This window comes from Cibotium barometz, chromosome 51 (assembly GCF_041138505.1).
Source record: "Cibotium barometz isolate CiBa-2024 chromosome 51, ASM4113850v1, whole genome shotgun sequence".
Classification (NCBI taxonomy): domain Eukaryota; kingdom Viridiplantae; phylum Streptophyta; class Polypodiopsida; order Cyatheales; family Cibotiaceae; genus Cibotium; species Cibotium barometz.
Genome location: NC_141096.1, coordinates 32,022,402 through 32,049,026, shown reverse-complemented (window position 1 = coordinate 32,049,026; position 26,625 = coordinate 32,022,402). Strand labels below are relative to the sequence as shown.

Sequence of the window (26,625 nt, the reverse complement as noted above, 5' to 3'; positions counted from 1 at the left end):
TGCTGTGCGACCACTACTAACGTTAGCTACTCGACATAAGAAATCAATCAGAAAAGAAAAATTTGGGCCTTTTTTCATTTTCTGCAAATGCTGCTTAATCAGAGTTTTAGAAACGCCTGATTTGAAACGGGTTTCTTATAATACAAGACTCATATTTACAATGTCCGCCCAAGTAATGTCCGGGGGCCCAAAAGCTAGTCTAGACTAATTTCCTAGTCTAAGTATATACTACCAGCATTACACAAGTTGTAAGCTCGGTTTTGACTATCTTTCGGCATTACACAAGTCCTAAGTTGAGAGATTTCCCATAATCGTTTACATGACGCTCTTTGCACGGTACAAAAAGTATGGCTTGAAAATGTTGCTGTGTGTTCGGAGTAATGTTAGTTAATGTGGTTAACATTAACCCCTCCCTAATCATGGTTCCGTCCATAGTTGTTACGAGGCGCGCCTCTAACAGCTCAAGGCGTTCGAGGCGTACGACTGTCTGATCGAGGCATCCACAAAAAAAAATAGAAGATTATTATTATTATTTTGCTGGTTTGAGTCTTTAGACGGAGGGCCCAAGGCAGCCCCTCTCACACACTCTCTCTCTCCCTCATTCTCTCCCTCCCTCCCTTAAGCCTTTCTCAAGACCCAAAGGTCAAAGTTCAAAGTTCAAACACACTACGATGATGATGTTTTTTATACCCACTTTTGGAGCTCTCTCTATACTCTACCGGTTCATTTCAATTCATTTCATTTTACTTTGTACCCTTGAATCTTGATGATGTATCCAGATGATGAGGATGGACTATTTTGGTCTCATAGGTCATTTTGGCCTTTTGCAGACGTTTAATACAGCTTTCTTTCTTTCACACACACACTCTCTCTCCCTCTCTCATACACACCCTCTCTCTCCCTCCCTCAAGGCTCATACATACACACTCTAGTCTCTCTCTCTCTCTCTCCATAGTCAGCCTACACGGAGACGAACTGGGAACATGCCCCAGAACAGTTGGTATGATGAGGAGTGCAGAGAGATGAGGATCAGATTACAGAGAGAGGTGCTCATGGGTGTTACCACTCACAGACAGTCACGGATTACCTTCCGGCACCTAGTGCGACGGAAGAAGAGGGCTTATCTTGCTCAGTTAGAGAGGGATTTGTATCAGTTATTTATGAGTCGGGACTCAGGCGAGGCATGGAGACTATTCCATGAGCATTCACCATCACCAGCCATTACCTCCACAGAGATTTGGGGTGAGTATGCAGCATCCCTGTACACAGCAGCAGGACAGCCGCCCCTGCCAGACCCATCGGAGCCATGCCCAGAGACATGTGCTTTCTTTACTGCTGAGATGGTAAAGAAAGCTATTGACAGGATGAGGACTGGGAGAGCATATGATCATGATGGTTTGGTAGCAGAGCACTTTATTCATGCCAGAGATATGCTTGCAGAGCTTATTGCTATGATGTTTAACCGAGCCATGTGTGAGGGTTTTCCTGAGACTTGGAATATGTCCACGATTGTGCCTATCTTCAAGTCAGGGGATCCCATGCTTCCTGGGAACTATCGTACCATCATGATTGGTCACACATTGGCTAGATTATATGCATCTGTTCTTGAGCAGGAGTTGAGTAGATGGGCAGAGAGAGAGGGCATACGTGCATCAGGGCAGGCAGGGTTCAGGAGAGGTTTCTCCACTCTTGACCATATCTTGACACTCAGAGCTATTATTGAGGAGGGCAGATTATATGGCAGGAGGATTTATTGTTGCTTTGTGGATTTCCGCAAAGCCTTTGACACAGTACCGAGAGCCAGATTGATGCGCAGACTATAGGAGATGGGAGTGCCCACAGAGCTGATTTGGGGAATCATGGCTTTATACAGGACAGTTGTGGGACAGGTACGTACTACTCAGGGTATATCTGAGATGGTTCACTCCACTATTGGAGTGAAACAGGGCTGCCCCCTTTCTCCCACCTTATTTGGGATGTACGTGGATGAGGTTTCAGACTATGTAGAGCGGGAGGGTGACAGAGGAGCACAGCTAGCAGGGACATGGATTCCGCTGTTATTGTATGCTGATGATATTGTGCTGATCTCAGATTCTCCAGAGGGGATGCAGCGTCATTTGGATGCATTGCACACATTTGCACAGGACAGTGGATTGTCTGTTAACCTTGGTAAAACCAAGGTGATGGTGTTTAACACCACAGCACAGTGGGTTAGGAGGTCAATACCCACCTTTACATATGGTCAGGAGACAGTGGAGTATACAGATGCATATACTTACCTTGGTGTGGTTTTCAGTGGCCCACTATTTTCCTTGAGGAGAGCAGCGGAGACCAGATTGACCAGAGCTTATGCAGCATTGGGGAGACTAGAGAGGATGTGTTCGCAGGTTCAGTTTCACGAACCTCGAACAAAGCTCTGGCTCTTTGACACTTTGGTCACTTCAGCCATGCTATATGGAGTGGAGATATGGGGACCCTCAGTGGATCACCACAGCCGAGCTGGTAGCACTGATGGATGGAGACATATGGAGAGGCCCTTGGTTTCTATGATTTCCCGGATGATTAGGGCCAAGGCCTCCGTACCACATGATATTATCCGTGCAGAGATGGCTGCCCCCCCATTGGTGGTAGAGGCACTCACTCGATCAGTCTCCTTTATACATAGCACTTGGGCTCTCCCTAGAGACAGATATGCTCGCTTAGCCCTGGAGTCTTCACGACAGTTGGCATCACAGGGAGACGGATCATGTTGGTATGCACAGATGACAGCTTGGTTCCAGTTGCATGGCTTTAGTATGGAAAGGCTACCTCCATTTCAGTACTCTCTGGATGCACCCTCCCTCTCTCTCACACGGGCAGAGATTACCAGACTTATCAGGCAGGACTTGATTCAGCTGGACACTAGGAGGACATGGATACAGCCGACACAGGAGCTTGGTACGAAGATGGCTTTCTATAGGGATCATCTTCTCCAGCTCACGCAGGATGGGTTTGTGATTAGACCCAGCTACATGGATACTCATCTTTCTCATGGGGTACGGTGTGTTATTGGTCAGATGCGCACATCCTCACACCAGCTAGAGATTGAGACTGGCAGATTCAGAGGAGTACCAGCTGAGGCCAGGATTTGTCAGCTATGCCAGATGGAGCCAGAGACAGAGTTACATTACATATGTCACTGTCCAGTATATTATGAGATACGAGGCCGTTTTCACTGCCTGTTTAGAGAGGGTTTCGGACCACTTTCTAGAGTCATGAGATACCAGGATCAGAGATGCCTCGGATTATACTTGCTGGAGCTTCGTAGACATAGAGAGGGTCTCTTGAGAGGGACGGGATCAGAGAGGGAGACACACCTACAGAGGCAAATTACAGACTTCTTTCGACCAGAGATTGAGTAGTCAGGCCAGCAAGCATTGCAGCTAGCCCCAGAGTATAGCCGCACTAGAGGTACACTGATTGATCGGGCTATAGAGCTGGGGCGGTCCAGGCACCCCAAGATGAGAGGCCCATCTCGACACCGGCGGAGACTACAACAGAGGATCAGGACCATACTAGCACGGCATGGGAGACGTCCAGTCAGAGTACTCACCATGGAGGACATTGAGGATATCCGCCATCGACTGATGAGAGACATCTTTGGATAGTGATGTGTATGATGCTTACCTTTGTTGCTAGAGTTTTCCTCCCAGATGTTATCCATTAGGAGCTCCTCGTAACGTACTTTTCCTCTCAGTTATTTCAGTTTCAGTTAGTTGTTTTTAGCTTTTCTTACACAGACATTGTATCAAATCCACCAATTGTTGTAACCTTTTTGGTCTCATAGGTCATGTTGGCCTTTTGAAGACGTTAATATTTCATTTCATTTTCATTTCTCTCTCTCTCTCTCTCTCTCTCTCTCTCTCGCTCTCTCTCTCTCGCAACTTTCACTATATATCTATCTATCACTCTATATATATATATATATATACGTAGTGCATCCAGATGGTCATAGTGTATAGTGCATCCGGAAGGTCATAGTGCATAGTGCGTTTGGATGGTTAGTTCATCCAAATCTGGATTGAATATGAGACATCTAGAAAGTTTGCGGATCCGGATAGATTCCAAATCCGGACATTTGAAAAGTTCATGGATTTGGAGTGATTTCAAATCTAGACATCTGTAGAGCTCGCGGATCCACACTAATTTCGAATTTTATATATATATAACAGACGCCTCTAACGTCTCTAAAAAATACGAGTCTTTCGAGGCGGGTATGGTACGCGCCTCGAAAGACTCGTATTTTTTAGAGACGTTAGAGGCGTCTGTTATATATATATATATATATATATATATAGAGAGAGAGAGAGAGAGAGAGAGAGACGCCTCTAACGTCTATATAGATAGAGACGTTAGAGGCGTCTCTCTCTCACGTCTCTATCTATATAGACGTTAGAGGCGTCTCTCTCTCTCTCTCTCTCTCTCTCTCTCTCTCTCTCTCTCTCTCTATATATATATATATATATATATATATATATAACAGACGCCTCTACGTCTCTAAAAAATACGAGTCTTTCGAGGCGCGTACCATACCCGCCTCGTACCAAACGCCTCTGACACCTCTAACAACCTTGGTTCCGTCCTTGGAATCGGCAGTGAAGCTCAATGGGAGTCAGTGGTGGTAGAAGCCGTTGGAGTTCCAGTAGAAGGGACTTCGTATATTGGGTGGTACAATGGAAAGCTTTGTAGGATGTCCTGAAGGTGGTCTTGAACATGTCTTCGAAGGTGAGCAGCCGGTAGCCTTGCATCCATTGGACTCGCTTATAGTAGCCAAGTATTGGTCGACGAAGAGTGGGGCCTTCGTTGATGTCGAAGGCCATGCCTTGGGGATCTTCATCAAAAGGGTGCCAGTTTGGAAACTCCACCAAGAGGACAATGATGAGGTGGAAGAATCGAACGGTAATGACAATGTCAGGCTTGGGCAATTTGTCATAACCTTGGATAAACTTGCGCATGGTGTGAAGTATCTAGGTCTCATTGAGAAGAATGGGTGGCCGAGATGGAGGTATCCATGGGAAGTTGAACTGCAACTTTGGGTTCTTTTTCAGCTCTTTGTCAAATAGATTCTAGGTCCATCGTCATTCGATCGGAAAATAGATGGGGCTGACGCGGAGGTACTTGGAAGCATAACAATATATATAGATATTTTTCATTTGGCCTTAGGTCTAAGATCTTCCCATAGTCACACTGATTTTTCACCGCCCGTAGGCGATGCCGCCGAGGAAGCACCAAGGGGGGTTTTGAACCTAAACAGGTTTTTCCTGCATGAGATCATGTGTGATGGGAGTAGCCGAGGCTTGTGGCCTTGTGTATCCAATGCGGTCCCTTTTGTGCCCTCAACCATTGGTGGAATTTCTCCTCTAGGTAAACTTTGATGATGTAGATGTCGAGGCGATCTGTGACCCTGTTAAGATGTGGTGTGGGGTAGGGGTTCTGCCTCTGCACCATGATCCGAATGGCTTTGTCGATGTTGATTCCGTCCAGTGGGTCCTGGCTGTCGGGGGGAACATTTGGTCTTGCTCTTTGATTGGAGGTGCTGGGATTTCTCCTTCCAGTTCCCAAAGATGAGGTTGTTGCTTGTAGGCTAATCGTCTTGCAAAGTGGAGGCTTTTGTTAGTCCATTTGGGAGGTCCCGTAAGGAGGTAAGTGGTTTAGGAGACAAAAAAGGGGAGATGGTGGCATTGGAGAGGTAGCGGGTGTAACCATGGGCAGAGTGGCGGGTGTTGAAGTGGAGGCGACAGGAGGGGGAACTGAGGTTGAGGGTTGGGCGTGAAGTTCTCGTGTTTTGCCTTGGGCAAAAGCTTCTTGAGTGGGTGTATTGAAAGATGGGCTTGACGAGAGAGGATCGTGAGGTGCTCCGTTCGGGCCACCGACTTTCAAGCTTGCATGGTGCTCCTTTGGTGCCTGCTCCTAGCTGCGTGACGCGTCATTGTTGTCTTTGTCTTTGTCCATGGCAGTGTTACTGCTCTCCTCATCCTCTTCCTTCACGGAGGGTGCTGGTCCCATCGACTTGTAGAACTCACATGCCTCCCTGTACTCATCATCTGAAACATCTTGGGGTAGGCCACATGGGTAGTGTTGAACAAGTGTCACTTTTTAGTCTTTATGAATTGAAGTTGCTTCCAAATTCTATGGTACAACACTAGGATGCCAATGGGTTTGTAAATGATGCTACCCTCCGATGTTAGATGCCTGTATGTATCATCTATAACATGCCAGCCGTTATTGCGTTTCCACTGGTGGCATTGGTGATGAGGGTTGTCGATGCAAGGTAGGGGCAGAGGTCTTTGGGGACAATTGCCCTCTTCTAGGCGATCGCAGAAGGTGAGGACGTGGCACCATGATTCTTAATGATGTTTTTTTTTTGGTTTTCATTTGATAGGATACTTAAGCTTTTCCTATTCTATCTAATGATATAATCAATGCAACCTAATGGTGTTTCTACAAGATTTAATGGTGAGATTAATGCCTAAAATGAACCAAAACTCAAAAATTTAGCAAATGTAAAAAAAATGAGCTTGAATCAAAGGAAATGGAAAAGAGCACGCATTTGTATACATGCATTAAGCCTGAAGGGTTGCATCATGCTCCATTGTTTCAAGGTAATCGATTAATCAACAAAACGAATAACAAAACATGAGTTAAATAATACCAACCGGTGGATTTGCATTCCAATTGGGCTATGACAATACCCCAAATTTAAAGTATAGCAAGATAGTCCTAATCTGGGTGCTCCCCCAGCAACGGCACCAAAGATGTTCTCCGATTTGGGAATACTTAAGTCTTGCATGATAGAGAGAATGCAAGGGTCTTACCGGCTTGCACCTCTAGCCACTCTTAGTAGAGAGGGAGGAGAGAACTAGCATCATTACACTATTGCTCACCCACACAATCCTCAAGCAAGCATGCAACAAAGAAAAGAGAGTATACAAGCAAGCATCAATCACAAGAGTAAGAGAGACTCAAACTCAATTGTGAGAATGGGATTGTGTGTTTTCTCATTAGTCAAAATGTCTCATATACAAGGTTCATATTTACAATGCCCAGCCACCCAAGTAATTTATAGGTGCCCAAAAGCTAGTCTAGGCTAATTTCCTAGTCTAAGTATATACTATCGCCATTACACAAGTTGTAAGCTTGGTTTTGACTATCTTCAGGCCTTACACAAGTCGTAAGCTCGGAAATTTCTCTTAATCATTTACATGAAGCTCTTTGCGCAGCACAAAAAGTATGGCTCAAAAATGTCACCGTGTTCGGAGTAATGTTAGCCAATGTGTTAGCCATTTGACTTGGGTAAAGTGTGGTTAGAGGATCCATCTTTGTCTCCAGTGCTAGCTTCTCTTTCCAAATTTTGTAGTACGCATGGCCTCATTCTTGTATCTGTAAAATACTCTTTTGGAATACATAATTTTCTAAGGTGGGGTTGGCCCGCTCCAACCTCAATGTGTGTCTTCTCTGATTTTATGCTAAGTGAATGGTATTTTATGTTATCAACTATCGAAAGGACTCGTTAATGTGAACACAATAGTGAGAGAGTGTAACTCCGAGTGGGCCAAAAGGGGTTTCACAAAACACTTGACTGTTAATGCAATTAAACATTTAAATTGGCCACAATCTTAAACATATTCCACTGAATTCCACAAAATTGTAAAAGGGAGACGTGCACATCTGACACCACATAGAGGCCGAAATGAGAATATCCCCCTTTCCCTTTCCCTCCCTCCCTCCCTTCCCCCCCCCCCCCCCTCTTGGCAAGAGTATTTTATTACCCAAGGAGAAAAATATCATGTACAAACTTTTGGGGAGCACACGCTCCAGATTTTTATTTTTGTTTTCGGGAAAAAGATCCTTTTGTTAGTTAACAAAAAACCAACCACGAAGGGCTACATACAACCACGAAGGGCTAGATACAAACTTGCCTCCATGTATGGGGTGGAGATCAAAGGCTCTAAGGTGGAGAGAGGTGCACTTCTCCTCCGGCGGCTGGCCGCTCTTTGAGAAGGCTATCTCATACAAGAGGGGGGGGGGGGGGGGGGGGGACATGCAGGTGGTTTGTAATGCCAAGTGGGATCACCACCTCTATTTGTGAGAAAAGGTCCAGGCTGCTAGAGGCTCAAGAAAGCTTCCCATCGCTTCCGCATGCAGTCAGAACCACCCTGCAACTTCCCCATTGACTGCGGAGGGTATGAATGATGTCGAGCGAAATGCTCCCAACCAATGCACTCCACAGGCGGAGTGTGGGTACCCTCGATGGCTTCGCTGCATCGAGCTCTCCATATGTGCTTGGCCGCAATGCTGCTACAAATCTCCCATCTCTGGCACAAGCCCGGAGTCTAGTGATTAGTAGATAGGGTTGGGATTGGTACCGCCGATATGCGAAGGTGAGAGACCTAAAGGGCTATCCCCCCACCTTCCTCCTCATAAGCCATGACAACCCCAGCTTCTGTGGTCCAAGCGACAGGGCCCCATGAAATGATACGGATCGAGGTTGTGTCCATTGTGAAAATGTGGAGAATCCGTTGCCAAACCTATTGAGCCTTTGGAAGACAATGTTGTTGGCCGCACCTCAGACAAGCTGCTGGTCGACCGCCAATGGCCAACCACGTGCCAACCGCCAAGCTCTTGTGTGCCATCAACCAAAGAAAGAGGGTGATCTTTCATGGCCGAAAATTGTCCTAGAGCCTCTTCCAAAAATCTGAGAGAAATCGTTGTGAGAGGCTCTGTGACTGCTAATGTACTGTTGCTGGTGGGGTGCCCTCAAGCTCGAGCATCTGAATCCTGTGGTCTAGTTGTGCTGTGTATGTGAAAAAAGGGGTTTCCAGAGTCTGCTCCCGATCAGCAGGATCACGCCAAGTCCACTCCTCCGGGTCCCACTGGAGGCGTGTGAGGGGCTGGCTCTCCTAAATCCTTAATTGCCAGAGTCTCCTTGGCCACGTTGGCCAGCAAGGGGTCTATGTGCAACTCGTTCCTGAAATCCGATCACCCTCACCCTCTATAAGGTGCAGCCACTGAAATCCTCCAAAGGGGACTCTGATCTCTTTAATGTGCCACGGGAACCAATAGAAAAAGTGAGCAAACCACAACCCTCATCTGCACCATGGACTGACAAGAGAATATCATGCCTAGCCACTGTGGGGGGGGTCGGGTCTGGGATAGGGGTCAGTCACTCGTAGGGAATAGGAGGGTCGATGTCGAGTCTGAGTGTGTCTCTACCCCGGATCCCAGCTAGGCTTCTCTCTTGAGCCTCTGGGGGAAGCTGTCTATGTGCAAGCCAATCTCCAAGGGACCTGGCAGGTCCTATGCTTAACGCTCCCCGTGATACACAAGGTCGGGCCCCCAACATATGGCCACTGGGTAAATGGATTAGCGGGTTCTAGATCAGTGGTTGCCGAAGACGCTCCTCTAACAATCAACTTGCGCAGCAAGGCGTGGCTCTGATTGTGGGGTCAATGATGCCAGGCCCCCTCTGCGTTGCGGCTGAATGATCACTCTCCAGGCCACCTTGGCCAGGGTAGGCCTCCCATCACTGCCGGCCCACAAGAAGTTCCGGATCAACCGCTGTACTTGACCAATGCATTCTTGGGAGAAGGCCCAACAAGAAGTAATGTACCACATGGTGGCGAATTACCTGGTTCGCCACCACCACTCGACCAGCTAAGGAGAGCCTTGCAGAACTCCAGTACAAAAGGTTCTTCCAAATGCTCAGAAGAAGAGGGGCGAGCTGCTGCTCCAGGGAGATATTGATGCCCACCTGGCATCCTAGATAGCGGATTGGAGTGCCCCTTGGGATCCACTAGAAAGCCTCAGCTGGGCACCAAGTCGGGGTGGGTGCAGAGCCTATCCAAAAATCACTTGTGCCAGTTGATCTATGTTCCTGATGCATGACAAAAGATCTCGATCACCTCTGTGAATCTTTAGAGTTTCCCCACATCTCCGGATAGGTATGTTGCTGTGTCATTTGCAAACTTTGAGTCGAGTAGCTCCTCCTGAGTACGAAGGGGGAGACGCAATCCCTGAGTACGGAGGGGGAGACGCAATCCCTGGAGCCCCATCACTTGAGCTGAGAGAAAACTGCTTATGGCCTCGGCGACGACGAATAGGAAAAGGTAAGGTGCCAGTGGACATCCGTGCCGGACTGAGCGTGCCGGACTGAGCGAGAAAGGGGGAATCTATCCCATCGGACTCCCCGAATGAGGACTTGATTGTGAGAGGCTGAGTAAAGTCTTGAAACACCACGGATCCACTCCACTAGGAACCCCATCTTGTACATCGTGCCCTCGAGAAAGCTCTAGTCAACTCTATCATAAGCTTTCTCAAAGTCTAGGAGGAACACAATTAGGTCTTGCTGGCGCATCCTGGCCGAAGTTGTCGCCTCCTAGAAAGTGAAGATGTTGTCGAGAATGCTCCGATCTTGAACAGAACCTGTCTGAGTGTCATGGATCAAGTCAAGGAGCAAAGGTTGAAGTCTCTGGCTGATGGCCTTGGCCAAGATCTTGTAGGCGGTCCCAAGGAGGGTGATGGGTCTCCACTGCGAGATCTCCAATCTGTCACCACCCTCCTTAGGAATAAAGTGTATTAGACTCTGTGAAAGCCTCTTTGGCATGGCACCGACGGCAATGAAGGCACTAATCAAGGAGAACAAGAAGACATCCGATTCCAACCTCAATGAGGTGGAGAACAAACTACACCGGCACATCATGGCTCTCGAAGCACGGGTCACGAACCTCGAACAAGAGAACACGGCACTCAAGGAGGAGGTGAGTGCATTGAAAGTTGAAATGGTAGCCATCAAGAATACTGAGAAGGAAGAAGGGGAGATCAATGACAACACTCTCACGGCCATCAAAGAAGAGATCTCCAAGGAGATCACAAAGGACATGGAGGGAAAACTCGAAGCCAAGCAGTCAGGATGGGTTGAGGTGGTGAAGAAGAACATCCGTAAAGAATTGAGGGAGGAGACTCAAAGGGAAGAACACCAAATCATTCACACCACCATTGAGGAGGAGAAGATGAGGCATGCCCGCCGCCTCAACATTCGAGTCACAGGTATAGCCGAGACACCCGACTCCACTCCCGAGAAAGATGGACAGCTTCTATGCATGAAGCTCGGCTATAAGGAAGAGCACCCTCTCCCCTTCACCAAAGCATGGAGAGCCGGGAAAGACTCAACACGCAAGCGAGCCCTCATCCATCAGTTTGCAGGAGAGACGGAGAGGGTCACCTTCATGAGGAAGAGGGTCATACTACGGGGTTTAGAGGGAGCTCCTATTTTCTTGGATGATGATCTCACGAGGATGCAGCTTGAGCATAGGAGAGCTTGCATGCCACGAGTCTTACACGCGAGGAGAGAAGGCAAGAAGGCCTTCTATCGAGATGGTCGGGTCATCATTGATGGCCGGCCCATGGATTAGCGGTTTGGGGCCTATGGGACACAGACCAGGCCATTGACAGAGATACACATGGCAGTATGGAACTGTAATGGTTCACTATGGGTGTAGCTTGGACGACTGGAGCATGTTATGGTGGGGAGAGACATCATATTTCTGACAGAGACACATCAGAGCCCAGAGAGAGGGCTACCTCGAGTAGAGGGATTCCAGTGGGAGTCAGCATATAGGAGGACCACACGCCAGGGTACCTCGAGAGGGCTGGGGGGAGTAGCAGTTCTATTCAGACGAGAGCTATAGGGGAGACTGAGAGTGGTAGCACACGATCCAGAGGCCAGATACATGTGGATCAGCTTACAGCTCTCACAGGACAGGGTTATATACATAGCTCTATGTTACTTTTCCCCATTAGGATCCTCCTATGTCATTACAGAGGACATGCCACAGGAGGAGGAGACAGGAGCCTCGCCATACACTTGTCTGTCAGAGGAGATAATGCATTATTCTACACTAGGGGAAGTATTTCTTACGGGCGACTTCAATGCCCACACACAGAGCAGACAGTGTGAGGTGTATGACTATGATGACATGGAGATCCTCCACCCTGTGGATCCAGAGGAGATAGGGGCTAGTCGGGCATCAGAGGACACTGGACCAGACATAGGACATTATGGGGACCACTTACTAGAGTTGGGAGCCAGGCATCGTCTCGTTATTTATAACGGGATGCTACAGTGGCCGGGATCAGGAGGGCTGACATGCTTCCCACATGGGGGTCATACACGGACCGGAGGCACGGTGGTAGACTACAGTATGGGGTCTTTGGAGGCATCACAGCTTGTCACCTCATTCTCCATTCCACCTGGTCCTATTGGGGTAGATCATACATAGTTGGCATTTTCACTAGTCGGATCACCAGTATCACCAGCCCCCCACATACCGACGCCACACACTACCATCTACTTCACACATGACATGGCAGACATATACACTGGCAGAGTAGAGGATGGGCTCCTACTCATGGATCCCCTGGCACCTATGGATACCATTACAGCCCAGCTGGCATCACTCCTACACACGGCTGCATTACAGAGCTTCCCACATCGTGTCCACTCAGGAGAGCCTGCGAGATCTGGGACTATGCCCCAAAACAGATGGTATGATGACGAGTGCAGAGCCCTTTTCTCACGGCTCCGCATACAGAGAGCCTTGGGAGCCATCACAGAGCAGGAGTCGAGGAGAGGGATGAGGAGACTTACTCGCCGCAAAAGGCGGGCCTTCGCAGAGACACAGGAGCTAGAGATCTTTCATTTCTTCATGAGTAGAGATAGCCCTGTCTCATGGCGGCACTTCAAAGAGCCCCGGACACCGACACCTATTGCAGACCCACAGACATGGTACACATATGCAGAGGGCCTATACCACGCCCCACAGCAGCCACCTATACCTCAGCCACAAGAGCCTCGACCTACCACAGCTAGCTTCTTTACCCACTTGATGGTATAGGAAGCTATCCGCCGCCTACAGTGTGGACGGGCCGCCGACCATATGGGCTTGCAGGGTGAGCATCTCATATATGCAGTAGATTCTTTGTCTCCTTTTCTTGCACACCTGTTTAACAGGGCACTAGCAGAGGGTTTACCTGCGGAGTGGACGATGCACACCATTGTGCCGATTCACAAAACAGGGGATATGCTCGATCCGAGCAACTACAGGACGGTTGTGGTTGGCCACGTGCTAGCCAAACTCTATGGTGCAGTGTTGGAGCAAGAGCCGAGCAGGTTTACGCTCATCAGGGCAGGCAGGCTTCAGGAGAGCTTTCTCTACCACTGACCATGTATTCACTTTGAGATGTATGATTGATCAGGCCAGAGTGAGGAAGAGAAAGCTCTATTGCTGCTTTGTGGATTTTCGCAAGGCATTTGACACAGTACCACGAGAGAGGCTCTTTCAGCGCCTGCAGTCTCTTGGCATACCAGCAGATATGACATGGGGCATCTATGCATTATATGAGCAGGTTTTTGGGCGAGTTGGATGTCCAGGAGGTATGTCGGAGACTATTGCTAGCACCATTGGTGTGAAGCAAGGATGCCCACTTTCCCCCACGCTATTTGGGTTATACATTGATGAGGTGGCTGACTTCATTACACGGGGAGGTGGAGATGGACTTGATTTAGCAGGTACCTCAGTACATATTATGCTTTATGCTGATGATATTGTATTAGTGTCTGAGTCTCCAGGTGGTCTACAGCAGCATCTACATGCACTCGATGATTTCTGCACACAGAGGGGTCTTACTGTGAACCTTGGGAAAACTTAGGTTATGGTCTTTCATACATCGAGACAGGGCAAGAGTCAGCTGACATTCACTCTCGCAGGACGCCAGGTGGAGGTGGTGACATCATACGTGAACCTAGGGGTTACCTTCTCTGCACCAGCCACACGCTTCACCATGGGTTCAGCAGCCAAAGCTAGATTGACACGGGGATATGCAGCATTGGCTATGCTAGAGAGACTGCCACCAGGCGCATTTTCAGGAGCCCCGGACAAAGGGGTGGCTATTTGATACATTAGTCACACCGGCATTGTTGTATGGAGCAGCGGTATGGGCGCCAGGCCTTGCTACCCATTGGTGGACACAGATAGAGAGACCACAGGCCCTCATGATGGCACGCATGATACGTAGCAAACCGTCAGTACCTCATGACATTATCCGAGCAGAGTTTGCTGCGCCTCCTATGATGGTAGAGGCCATATTTCAGACTATATGCCTGCTAGACAGATTCAGAGAGATGCCACAGGACAGATTGTCATACAGAGCTTTTGAGGCATCTAGACAGCTGGCTGAGGCAGGAGACAGAGGATCATGGTATGCACAGGTCACACATTGGTTATCACAGCATGGCCTAGACATGGATCATCTACCACCATTCCAGTATGACAGGGATGCACCAGTGACATATCCGTCTCTCTCATAGTGAGAGGAACAGAGTATTGAGACAGGATCTATGGCAGCTCTATACACGAGAGACATGGATATCGCCTACACAGCCTCTTCCACCGAAGATGCTATACTACAGAGATCACTTCATGAGTATCACTAATGATGGATTTATAGAGAGGCCTAGATACATGGAGGGCTTTTTACCACACGGCTCCCGAGTGGCTATTGGTCAGCTTAGAGTTTCATCACACCGATTGGAGATTGAGACTGGCAGAGCAGCACGGATCCCCCGAGAGGAGAGGGTATGCAGATTGTGCAGAGAGGAGGTGGAGAGTGAGGAGCATTATGTATGCAGATGCAGAGCATATACAGCCATCAGAGAGAGATATCCCATTTTATTCAGAGAGCCACATTCCCTACGCCAGATCTTTGAGGCAGCAGACCAGCGCATACTGGGGAGATTCATTCTAGACATACAGCGCCACAGAGAGACATCATTACAAGCTCAGACAGCTCCAGAGGGGGGACGACAGACACAGATTACTACATTTTTTCAGAGATCCATCCCACTCCCAGCCCCTACACGGCAGGGAATTACTCTCCAGAGAGCAGAGACACTCAGAGCCCGCAGGAGACAGAGGACACCTGGCTTTCGGACACCACGCCTATACCAGAGAGAGATGACAGAGATCAGAGCTCAGTTTCACAGAGAGGGTGCGGAGCGACTGGCTCGCTTTAGAGCACACCCAGGCATGTTCTTCAAGGAGCTGTGGACACCCCCTTCATTGATATATACCATTTTATACCCCCAGTATTGTACAGGATGGAGCTAGCTAGGTTGCATGTCATGATTGTATACTCCATGCATATAGCTTTGCATTCTCCTAGTAGTAGAGCTCCATCCCCTCCACCACTCATTGTACTTATTGCACACTCAGATTCAACTTTTTAGTTCAGTACTTTTTCATTTTGTTGGGATGACAGAGGATACCCCATACAGGTACACCGATTTGTCTCATAGGCCGAGTTCGGTCTTTTGGAAGACGTTAATAGAATCTTTCTTTCTTTCTTTCTTTCTTTCTAGCATAGTACCTGTACTCCCTCCTCTCCTCAATGGATCTGATCTTCATACGGGCGGAAGCAAGCTGACTCTCAATCCATAGGCTATGGGGGAACGCTCCTAAAGATGTTGCAGAGAAGCCACACCCCTACTCAAGCTCCACTCCTGCTCACGAAATCCCTTCGATCTTCTCTGTGTTGCCTCTTGCAAAAGTGAGTTGATCTCACCAAGGCTCACATCCAAAGTGCATGCGGGCAGAACTTGAGATAAAATCTAGTCCCGCCCATATCTACTCTATCCTATTGCAGATCTCGGGGTCCTGTATGAGGCTATCTGGAATCTTAGTGCCGGCATGCATGTCCTGTCTCCAGGGGTCCTCTAAGGACAGAATAACCGGAGCATGATCAGAGAAAGTGGTGCCTGACTAGATGCCAATCATGCCCTGATGACTGCAAGCCCACTCATCCACATAGAATCTATCAAGTCAAGAGAGGTTGGGCTAGTGCTCTTCCTATCGTACCGTGAGAAGCACAGGCTCCCGAGGCTGTGCCCAAACTCTGGTAGATGCCAAGGGTCCTGTCCCTTGAGTGCCAGGATCACCTCCTCCCATGCAGAGTACTATGCGCCTGAGATTGTAGCCATGCCTCCTCCGATTGTGTCCTCTTGACTTGATCATGTTAAAGTCTCCACCCATGCACCAAAAATCAGCTTGAGGAAGGGCTTGATGGATTGTACTTCAGAAGATGGCTTTACCTACTGCAGCGTTCGGGGCATAAACATTGAGGAAGCCCACGCAGACCTCTCTAATCCTAATGGTGACCCACTACACTCGCCTAGAGACTATTACACCTGAGCCTGTCGGTGCTGGCAAGAGCTGTTCGCTGACTAAAATACAAACTCCTTCCTGCGTTCCTGAGGGGCCAAAAGAGGGAGACCAAAAAGTGTGGCTCCTCCCTGGTAAAATCTTCTTGCGGCGACGGGTACGCCCCTCAAAAACATGGTGCTCCTGGAGGAAAAGAATGTCGATGGGTCCTCCAACTGTAGCTCTGTGAAGCTCTCCTCTGAGGACACCTCGCCTGTGAAAGCATTGAGGCCCCCCCTAAACCCTGAATGCTCCATGAGACTATCCGCATATCAATCTTTGTGGGAGGCGGAACTATCGGAAGTGCCCTCCAGTCAAAGAGTCTTGGCGTGGGTTTCGATGGGGGATAATCGCAATCGGTCTTGGGGCAAAGACGCGCCAAGTGGATGTGGATCCTGTCCTTCATGTGTTGCCACTCCATCCCGAGTGCGAGAGTAGGCACACTCTTAACTCCATCGATCACAATGAAGGTATTTGTAAGAGGGGGGGAGGGGTATTGCAGCTGAGATATGACGGAACACAGAGAGCAGCACCTCCAGGCTAAAGGATACCACCTCCCTGTCCTGATCTCTAGGGCTTGAGCCTCCTAGCTCCATCCGAGCCAGAGGCCAGGGTGAGCACATTGGTGATGCGCATATCATGAAGATGGTGTGAGAGCTCTACTGCCTGCCCCTTGATGGTGGCAGCCATTGACTCTGAATCCCACTCCATCCCCGGGATTGCACTCAAGGGAAAGGAGAAGATCATTGCACCACTCTCTAGCGTAGATGGTCGGGAATGATGAAACACCACACAAATTTGAATGGGAACCACTGTCTCCTCGAAAATATTAGTTCCTTCCACTGGAAAACATCGGAAGAAACTGTAATCCACGGGCAGCCCCAAGATCCTGGGGGCCCACCTGGGGACTCTGGCGGGAGAGCCCTCACCGGGGAACGACTATGGTCATCTCTACTGGCTCCAAGGATTGATTAATCAAACAGCAAACGGAGCTCACCGGCTGTCTCCTCTCCGGGTCGGGCGTTGTCAGAGGGTGGCGGGAGTGCTCTGGAGAGGCAGAGGGAGGGGGGAGTGTAGGCTCGGAGGAAGAGGACGGGCCAGGGGGGGACTGCTACGGGAAGGGTTGGAGGCGAGGATGGAGGATGAGGATGAGGAGGAAAGAAAGAAAGAAAGATTTTATTAACGTCTTCCAAAAAACCGAACTCGGCCTATGAGACAAATCAGTGTACCTGTGTGGGGTATCCTCTGTCATCCCAACAAAATGAAAAAGTACTGAACTAAAAAGCTCAATTTGGGTGTGCAATAAGTACAATGAGTGGGGGAGGGGATGGAGCTCTACTACTAGGAGAATGCAAAGCTATATGCATGGGGTATACAATCATGATATGCAAACTAGCTAGCTCCATCCTGTACCATACTGGGGGTATAAAATGGTATACATCAATGAAGGGGGTGTCCACAGCTCCCTGAAGAACATGCCTGGGTCTGCTCTGAAGAGAAAGAGGGAAGGAGGGGGGGGAGGGTGGGGGGGGGAAGGGTAGGAGGCGGAGAAGAGGGAGATAGGAGCGGCTGGGAGTGATCCATCGGAGAGGGAGGGGTTCGCCGGGGCTTCAGTGGGGCCATATGCATCTGTATACTCCACTGTCTCCTGACCATATGTAAACGTGGGTGCTGACCTCCTAACCCACTGTGCTGTGGTGTTAAACACCATCACCTTGGTTTTACCAAGGTTAATAGACAATCCACTGTCCTCGGCAAACGTGTGCAATGCATCCAAATGACGCTGCATCCCCTCTGGAGAATCTGAGATCAACACAATATCATCAGCATACAATAACAGCGGAATCCATGTCCCTGCTAGCTGTGCTCCTCTGTCACCCTCCCGCTCTACATAGTCCGAAACCTCATCCACATACATCCCAAATAAAGTGGGAGAAAGGGGGCAGCCCTGTTTCACCCCAATAGTGGAGTGAACCATCTCAGATATACCTTGAGTAGTACATACCTGCCCCACAACTGTCCTAAATAAAGCCATGATTCCCCAAATCAGCTCTGTGGGCACTCCCATCTCCTGTAGTCTGCGCATCAGTCTGGCTCTCGGTACTGTGTCAGCTTTGCGGAAATCCACAAAGCAACAATAAATCCTCCTGCCATATGATCTGCCCTCCTCAATAATAGCTCTGAGTGTCAAGATATGGTCAAGAGTGGAGAAACCTCTCCTGAACCCTGCTTGCCCTGATGCATGTATGCCCTCTCTCTCTGCCCATCTACTCAACTCCTGCTCAAGAATAGATGCATATAATCTAGCCAATGTATGACCAATCATGATGGTACGATAATTCCCAGGAAGCATGGGATCCCCTGACTTGAAGATAGGCACAATCGTGGACATATTCCAAGTCTCAGGAAAACCCTCACACATGGCTCGGTTAAACATCATAGGAATAAGCTCTGCAAGCATATCTTTGGCATGAATAAAGTGCTCTGCTACCAAACCATCATGATCATATGCTCTCCCAGTCCTCATCCTGTCAATAGCTTTCCTTACCATCTCAGCAGTAAAGAAAGCACATGTCTCTGGGCATGGCTCCGATGGGTCTGGCAGGGGTGGCTGTCCTGGTGCTATGTACAGGGATGGTGCATACTCACCCCAAATCTCTGTGGAGGTAATGGCTGGTGATGGTGAATGCTCATGGAATAGTCTCCATGCCTCGCCTGAGTCCTGACTCATAAATAACTGATACAAATCCCTCTCTAACTGAGCAAGATAAGCCCTCTTCTTCCGTCGCACTAGGTGCTGGAAGGTAATCCGTGACTGTCTGTGAGTGGTAACACCCATGAGCACCTCTCTCTATAATCTGATCCTCATCTCTCTGCACTCCTCATCATACCAGCTGTTCTGGGGCATGTTCCCAGATCGTCTCTTTGTAGGCTGACTATGGGGATATGCCTCTGATGCTGCAGCGTGAAGCGTCTCTATCAATATTTGAGTGAGCTCATCTAATGGCCGTCTCGGCTCCTCGGCACATAAGCGTATGTATATCTCATTCGTGTACACGGTGTCAGTCTCCCTCGTAAAGGTATAAGGAGTGTGTGTGGAGACCTGTCCCAATGGAGCTGTGCTGAACTGAAATGTGAGAGTGAAGGACAAGATAGCATGATCCACTGCTAGTCCAACCGGCCTAGTGCCTACCATAAAATCTTGAAAAGAGGGAATGAGACTGGACTGAGCCATAACATAGTCCACTGTACTAGCACCATGCCGATGTGGAAAGCAAGTGAAACCGCCCGCTGCCGGGAATCTCTGTAGGCCATTCAGGATGGCCAATCCATGTGCAGTCCCCATGTCTATCAAATACCGCCCATACTCAGTGTGTTCCTCATCCTGTGAGAGTCTAGATAGGCCCATATCCCTAACATCAAGCTCCCTCAACATCTCCTCTGAGGTATCATAAAATACTGTCTGGTTATGGGCGGTCCTGGCATTGAAGTCCCCCAGGAGAATGATGTCACCATCCCTGGAGAACTCCCAAATGTCATCATCCAAGGACCAAAATAGAAAAGGGAGACTGCCCGCTAGGTGATGCATACACTGATGTACTAGGAGCAAAATAGCATATAGCAATGTAGAGATATGTGCCGGTCTCTGCCCTCAGTCTAACCCACATGTACCTAGGCTGCTCATCTCTGCGGACTATATGTAGGCTGCAGCTCCTCTCTAAACAATACTGCCACTCCTCCTGAGCCTCGTCCTCTATGCTCTAAACGATCTCCTGTCTACAAGCTGTCTCCCATCGGTATCCACTAACATGTGGCATGGACTGTCGAGGAGCCTGATGCGTCTCAGAGTAGAAGATGATGTCCCTCCCAGTGAAACTATCCTCAAAAGCCCCTACATCAAGGCGTAGAGATCCATTACAATTCCAAGTAGCAACTTTGAGTGTAGTCCCATAGGTCTCGCGCCGTCATGAAGAGCGCCTCTCCATAATCACCACTCTACCATCTCTATAGAAGGCCACTTTCCCTTTCTCTCGGGCTGCCCTTATCTCGGGCATAACTTCTTTCATGTGGGCAAGCTGCGAGAGTGTGAGGTCATCTCCAAGAAATATTCCCGTCTTCTTGAGTGTAGGACGTCTCTTCAAGAAGTCGTCCTTCGCTTCCATGGAGGGGAAACGAATGATAAGTGCTCTCTCCTCAGAAGATTCGCCACTACCTTCTCTCTTCTTTCCCACTCTCCATGCCTTTGTGTGCGTGGCTTCAATGCCCATCATAGAGAAGAGCTCCTTGGTTTCCCCTTCCGCATCATCACGGTCTTTTAGACCGGACACTCGTACATGGAAGGCCCGGGTCTTCCTCCTTTGCTCCTCTTCGAGGGTCATGTTGATGATGGTGGGAGTGGGGATGGGTGGGGATTCTTTACCTTTCCCTTTTTTGGCGACCTCGATCCATTTCTCCGCCTCGTCCATCTTCTTTTGTGTCTCTGTGGTCACCTCCACCCATGAAGATGTCTTCTCTTTATGTTGCTCCTCCTCCTCTCAAATGATCCTCATTTGTTCCTTGATGGTATTCAGCTCTTCAATCAAGGAGGGCTGAAATTTTCCATCCTCAAGCTTGCCTTGTGAAGTGGCTTCCAACTCCTTTTTGAGGGTTGAGATTTCAGCCACTTGACTTTTAGCATGCAATTTGGCCTCCACTAGTTCCTCCTTTAGGGGTGAAATCTCAGCCTCTTGCCTGGATGTTCTCTCTTCGAGCTCTTGGGTTTTGTCAAATCCCTTCTCGAGTTTGGAGAGGCGGTTTATGATTGCGGTAACGGAAGAGTCGACCATCTTCTTGTTTTCTTTGATAATTGTGCTGAGCTTGTCCTCCACCTTCACGAGCTCCTCTTTAACTCCGGTCTTGGCCATGACTTTTTGCAGTACTTCCCACAGCCAATGGACTGGAATTTAATCCATGACACCTGCGCGAAACAGCAGCAGGAGGGGGGTCAAGCCATGTAGAGAAAAGATTCAACAGTAGGGCAATGGCGGGGCTGCGTGTGCAGGCGGGGGCAGGGGAATGCACAGGTGGTGTCAGGTGTGCAGGCAGGGGCAGGAGGTGCAGCAAAAAAGGGGGGGGGGGCGGGGGGAAGAACAGGCAGAGGGGTAGCGAGCAGAGGGGGAAGGCGGGGGCTCACAGGACAGGCGGAAGGTAGAGAAGAGGGGGGGAGGCGGGGGCTGAGAGGACAGGCGGGAGAGAGAGAGGAGAGGAGGCGAGGGGCTGGCGGGAGGAGGGGGGGGGGCGCAGGGGCAGAGAGGGCAGGAGGCGTAGCAAAGAGGGGGGGGGGTGTAGCGGGCAGAGGGGTATGCGCAGCAGAGAGAGCGAGGGGCTGGCAGGCAGGAGGAGGGGAGGCGCAGAGAGAGAGAAATGAAATGAAATGAAATGTTATATTAACGTCTTCAAAAGGCCAAAGTGACCTATGAGACCAAAGTTACAACCATGTGACATTTGATACATTGTCTGGAAAAGAAAAGAAAGAATTGAAGGTAAGTATCTAGCCCTACAATACATCAGTAGGGAGCATCCGGAAGCAGCAACTAGGGAGAGTGGGAAGCTAATGCTACTAGGTCAGAGGGGGGGGGGGAGAGAGAGAGAGAGAGAGAGAGAGAGAGGGCGGGAGGGAGGGTTGGCGCAGAGGGGGCGAGGGGCTGACGGGAGGGGGGGAAGGGGGTGGGGGGGCGCAGAGGGGTCTGGCGCAGAGGGGAGAGATGAGATATTCAAGCCAAGAGAGCAAGTTCTCAAATGGTATTGACTGTGATAACGAATCCACCCAAATACATGCTTTTATAGGCACCAAGGCCTTATCTTTTGACCCTAAATAAGAGGGTGTTCACACCTAGTACATTCACACCACTAAGGGCACTTGACGAGACCCCAAGCTAACTCCGAAATACCCAACGGATGATAATGTATACAGGAGGTTGGCTTTTTGATATACTTAGCCACCAACACTAAACCAGATATTAATTATGCAGTTGGGGTGCTAAGTCATTTCCTTCTGAACCCAAGGAGAATCATTGGAGAGTTGGTCTTTGTGTTCTTAGATATTTGTAACCCAAGCTTATAGCATTACCTACAAGAGAGGTTCCTTTTTGAGTGCTACGCTGATTCAGATTGGGTAGGAGATCTAGACTCCAGATGCTCAACTACAGGATATTGCATTACGATTGGTTCGGGGCTCGTTTTTTTGGACACACAAGAAGCAACCAATGGTGGTTCTATCATCCACTGAGGCATAGTTCCTATCATACTCGTATGATTGGTGAAGCAATGTTTGCTAACGTATGATAAAACGGCGTATGAAACTCGCCTATCATTCTTGCTCCTTTTTTTATTGCTGAAAGTGACACCGTGGCTGGTCTGCACCTTGTAGGTACCAGGATCATACTTTATCATACCTATCATTCTCATTGACGTATGGTAGTATGAAACCTATGATTGGAACTATGCACTGAGGTAGAGTATAGGGCAGGTTGTGCAGCTACTTGTAAGTCCATATGGCTAATGAGGCTTCTTGATGATTGTCATGTGCACACCCGTGCCATTGCCTAATCCTCAGCATGAACAGCATAATCCCTGATAAATACAGCATTTAGGACAGCATACAACATTTAGGACAGCATGTTAAGCATCATGGAGGGCATGGGAACCCAGGCGGTAGCCATAAGAAGCATCCATACAGCAGTCGGCAGCCAAAAGGGTACCCAAGCAGGCAGGTGGCCAGTCTCATTCAGTTGGCCAGCAGATGGGGCAAGCATCGAAGTCAGTGGAGCATTTATAATAATATTTTTTGCAATATTTGTCCAGCAAACAGGCCGACAGCAGTTGACTTGGCCAACCAGCACCTCTAGCCCATATTTAGCATTTGCATTCATTCATTCACCTTTTGAAGAAGTTAGAAGTTAGAAGAAGCATGTAGAAGGCCAAAGGTCATCCCAATGGGGTAGACCAAGGGCCTTGAATATGTACAGACTTTATGTCACCTTTTTGTACCATAATACAAGAAGACCCTGACACCAACTCTCTCTCTCTCTCTCTCTCTCTCTCTCCTCTATTTTAATCATGTTTAATCAGCATCTTGTTCTTAATCAAGCTTAGGGCTGTGGATTAGTAAAGCAAGGCCCCACGCTTGCAACAATGATGTTGGATGTGATCAAGATGAGGCTACTACTATACATAGTGTAGCTAGAGTAGCTTGGGGATGGCCAAGCATTGTGTCTTCCATGCCCAGACTGAGCATGTAGAGGTGAAAGTACCATTTCATCCTAGAGAAGATTCTCGTAAATAAAGTTTTTTGTGGAGTATTGTCCTGTTGTGGACTGTGGCTCATCTTTATACAAGGCATTCATTGCCTTGGGACCAACTGGAGCACCTCTTCAGGGCCCAGGCGAGTTGGTGTTGGCCCACAACTAGGATTTGAGGGGGGTGTTATAGGTTGATTGGATGGGGGTAGCTCCCATATATGAGCCTCCACGGAGGGCATTTGGGAATTTGCACCGTTCGGCATAGGAGCAGGGGCTTATTAGGCCTTTTTTTTTCTTTTTTAATTGATTTAATGCATTGGTGTGAGTTGAGCCTTGTTGGGCACCTTTTGGCCACTCTTTTCACTTCCCAGCTGGGCGCCTTGCTGGCCAGAACCTGGTAGCCCTGTTGGCTAGCTCCCTGGCAGTCATGCAGCTGCAAGGAACCTCCTACTTGCTGCAGCCTTCCTTCCAAATTAGCCACCTTGCAGAATAGCCCCGTTTACCTCCGCTTACCTCATCTAAGTGCCCCGCTTACCTCGTCTAAATGCTGCTTGCCTCCTTGTTCAACACCGTTTTGACATCCGCACTACACTAGATAGCTGACCTGCTGTAAATTGCCCTCAGATGGCTGTCTTGAGCTGCTATGCCTTTTGGCTGCATATAGAATGGGTGCCTGTCTTCCCCCTTCAACTCACTCACTGAAGGCAACCTATCCCACACAAGTGAAGGATTTCTGTTTGTAGCCTACGACATTGTAACAAAGGTTTTTAATGTAAATCACATTTTTCGTCAAGTAGTTGCTTTAATTGCTGTAAGTCCTTTCACTAGGATTCCCTATCTGGACTTGTGCTAGCTGCTACATTTTTTAAACATTGTTTGGGGTCCATTCCCCCACATGGCTGGCATGGAGATCATGTAGCACCATTCTTTTTGGCCTCTGGGATGCATCTATCTGCCACTGAAAGTTTTTTTTTTTCCCCTGAACATTTAATAGCAGGCATTTGAAAGCTTTAGATCTGTATTTGAACGCATGCGAGGTCTACCTGCCATATGAAGCTTGTCTGTATCATTGGGTTTTGAATAGGTGCGCAGTTCTGTGATTATGAAGGGCAAAGAGCAGGTGAACAAGAGCGACCAAAGTCCAGTTACGGTTGCAGATTTCGGTGTCCAATCACTTGTTAGCATGGGTATGGACTTCTATGACTTCTGATTCTACAATGTTATCACACTTTAGTTTTTGTCAAGTTTCGAAAACAATCTGAACTTTCCATTGGTATATCTTTTTGCCGTATTAGCAGATTTGTATATTTCTTCTGAAGTCTTTGTCCAAGTTGTGGCTAGCTGGATCATATGTATGTATGTATATATATAGAGAGAGAGAGAGAAAGAGAGAGAGACGCACACACATGCACATATATGTATATGTATGTGTATGTATGTATGTATATATGTGTGTGTGCACATGTTTCATCGTATATGGAAAAGTAAGCTTCCCCTCAAGCAGTGGGCCTTTCTGTGGCGATGTCTGGTGGGAGCCCTCCCAGTGGATGTCTTGGCTGCCCAACGTATTGTTTCCTCGGTTTGCCCTACGTGTTCGCATCCGCGTGAGACGGTCCTGCATCTTCTTTGGGCTTGTCCTACCGCTTGAGATTTCTTAGCTCGTTTGACAACTCTTCTCCATGCCCGGTTTCCTAGCCTTTCCTTTGGTAGGCACTTTTGGCTGTTTGGTAGATATCCCTCTACCCCCGATTATGCTCTCTTTTTTCCGTGGTGCCATTATTGGGCCTTATGGAGTTTATACCATGCCTGCAACACTCAATTGTTTGGGCACACTTCGGTGGATGTCTTCGCCTTTTTCAGATTCTCCTTGCTCCAGTCTCTCCAAGATGCCCACTTTCTTGGAGACCTTTCCACGGCCCAGTTGGACGTGTTTTATCATTGTTTCTAGTTTTCCGTTGTCGTGCCATGGCACGTCTATGGTGTGAAACCATGCATGTGAGGCCATTAAATGCAAATTCAGATGCATGGGATTAAGTGCCACAGTGTACATGATATTCCGAGGGCTAGCAGAAGTCCCTGTGCCTGTGCACATATGGAATGCGTGGCGTGTGGAGAGTTTGGCCCGGGGATGCCTTGGCAGATGTACAGACTGGATGGTTTTGCTGTAGGCTTGTTACAGGCTTGTCCGAAGTGTGCTTTGCTGGAGGTGGTATCAGCTGTTTGACAGCTCTGAATATGTATGCGTCCCTTTAAATGGAGTGGGCATTGGAAGGCTGTATTTGAAGTGGGCATGGAAGCATGGACAATTAGGAAAGAAAGGGCCAGTGTTGCCAAAAGCATTGGTGTGAAATAGAAGGAATAAGGGTGGCCATCTCTTAGGCTTTTTAAATAAAAAAATAATGATTAATGTGCCAATAAAACAATACCCACATGGCTACTTGTTTGGATGCCAGCGCTGCTTTGCCGGGTGAAAAGAGGTTCGCGGTGTGAAGTTGAGGGCCGGAGGGACCTGGTCATTCGGAGGGAGCCGCCTAGTAGACGGAGCTCTGGACGTGTGCAGACGCAAGCAGGCAACAGGAGCACTGGTGGTGTGTGGCTAGGCGTAGCAGGAAGGTCTCTCTGGAGGGGACAGAGCAAGTAGAGGGAAGGTGGCCGTTTTTTTTCTTGGTATTGAGCTGGCGAAGACGTGCAGAGGAGCCGCCTTGGGGTGAGCTACTGAAGCTGCAGGCCTAGAGGATAAGTGGTGACGGCTGGAAACGTAAGAGAGAGTGAAGCCCCGGGTTCTGCAGACAGGCGAAGAAGGATACTGCCAAAGAGAGGAGCTGCCGCTTTTGAGGTGGTGTGGCCGTCTTGCAACCGGATGCTGCTGAAGAGAGGGCTACAGAGCAGTGCTGAGGAGTAGGTGATTACTGGGATAAACATATATTTTGTTGGTGTGCAGTGTTACTGTCATGTATCTTGTGTTAGAATTAGGTCCAGATGTTGATGAGTTGTACTTTGAAGATTCCACACTCTTTGAAGTTGTATTTTCCAATAGTTCTTCTGGTTACTGG

General features: G+C 48.7%; 1 protein-coding gene across 5 annotated transcripts in view; it reads left to right on the top strand.

Annotated features, from left to right (window-relative positions):
• Nucleotides 1-26,625, top strand: part of LOC147609539 (Inositol monophosphatase family protein) — a 98,614-nt gene that overhangs the window by 40,284 nt on the left and 31,705 nt on the right. For all 5 annotated transcript variants that reach the window (XR_015264214.1, XM_086787401.1, XM_086787402.1 and 2 more), the window contains one exon: nt 24,657-24,759. Coding sequence is in view for 4 of the 5 variants with exons in the window: in XM_086787401.1 (XP_086643527.1) it covers nt 24,657-24,759 (103 nt within the window). In the remaining variant the exon portion in view is untranslated. The remainder of the gene's footprint in view (nt 1-24,656; nt 24,760-26,625) is intronic.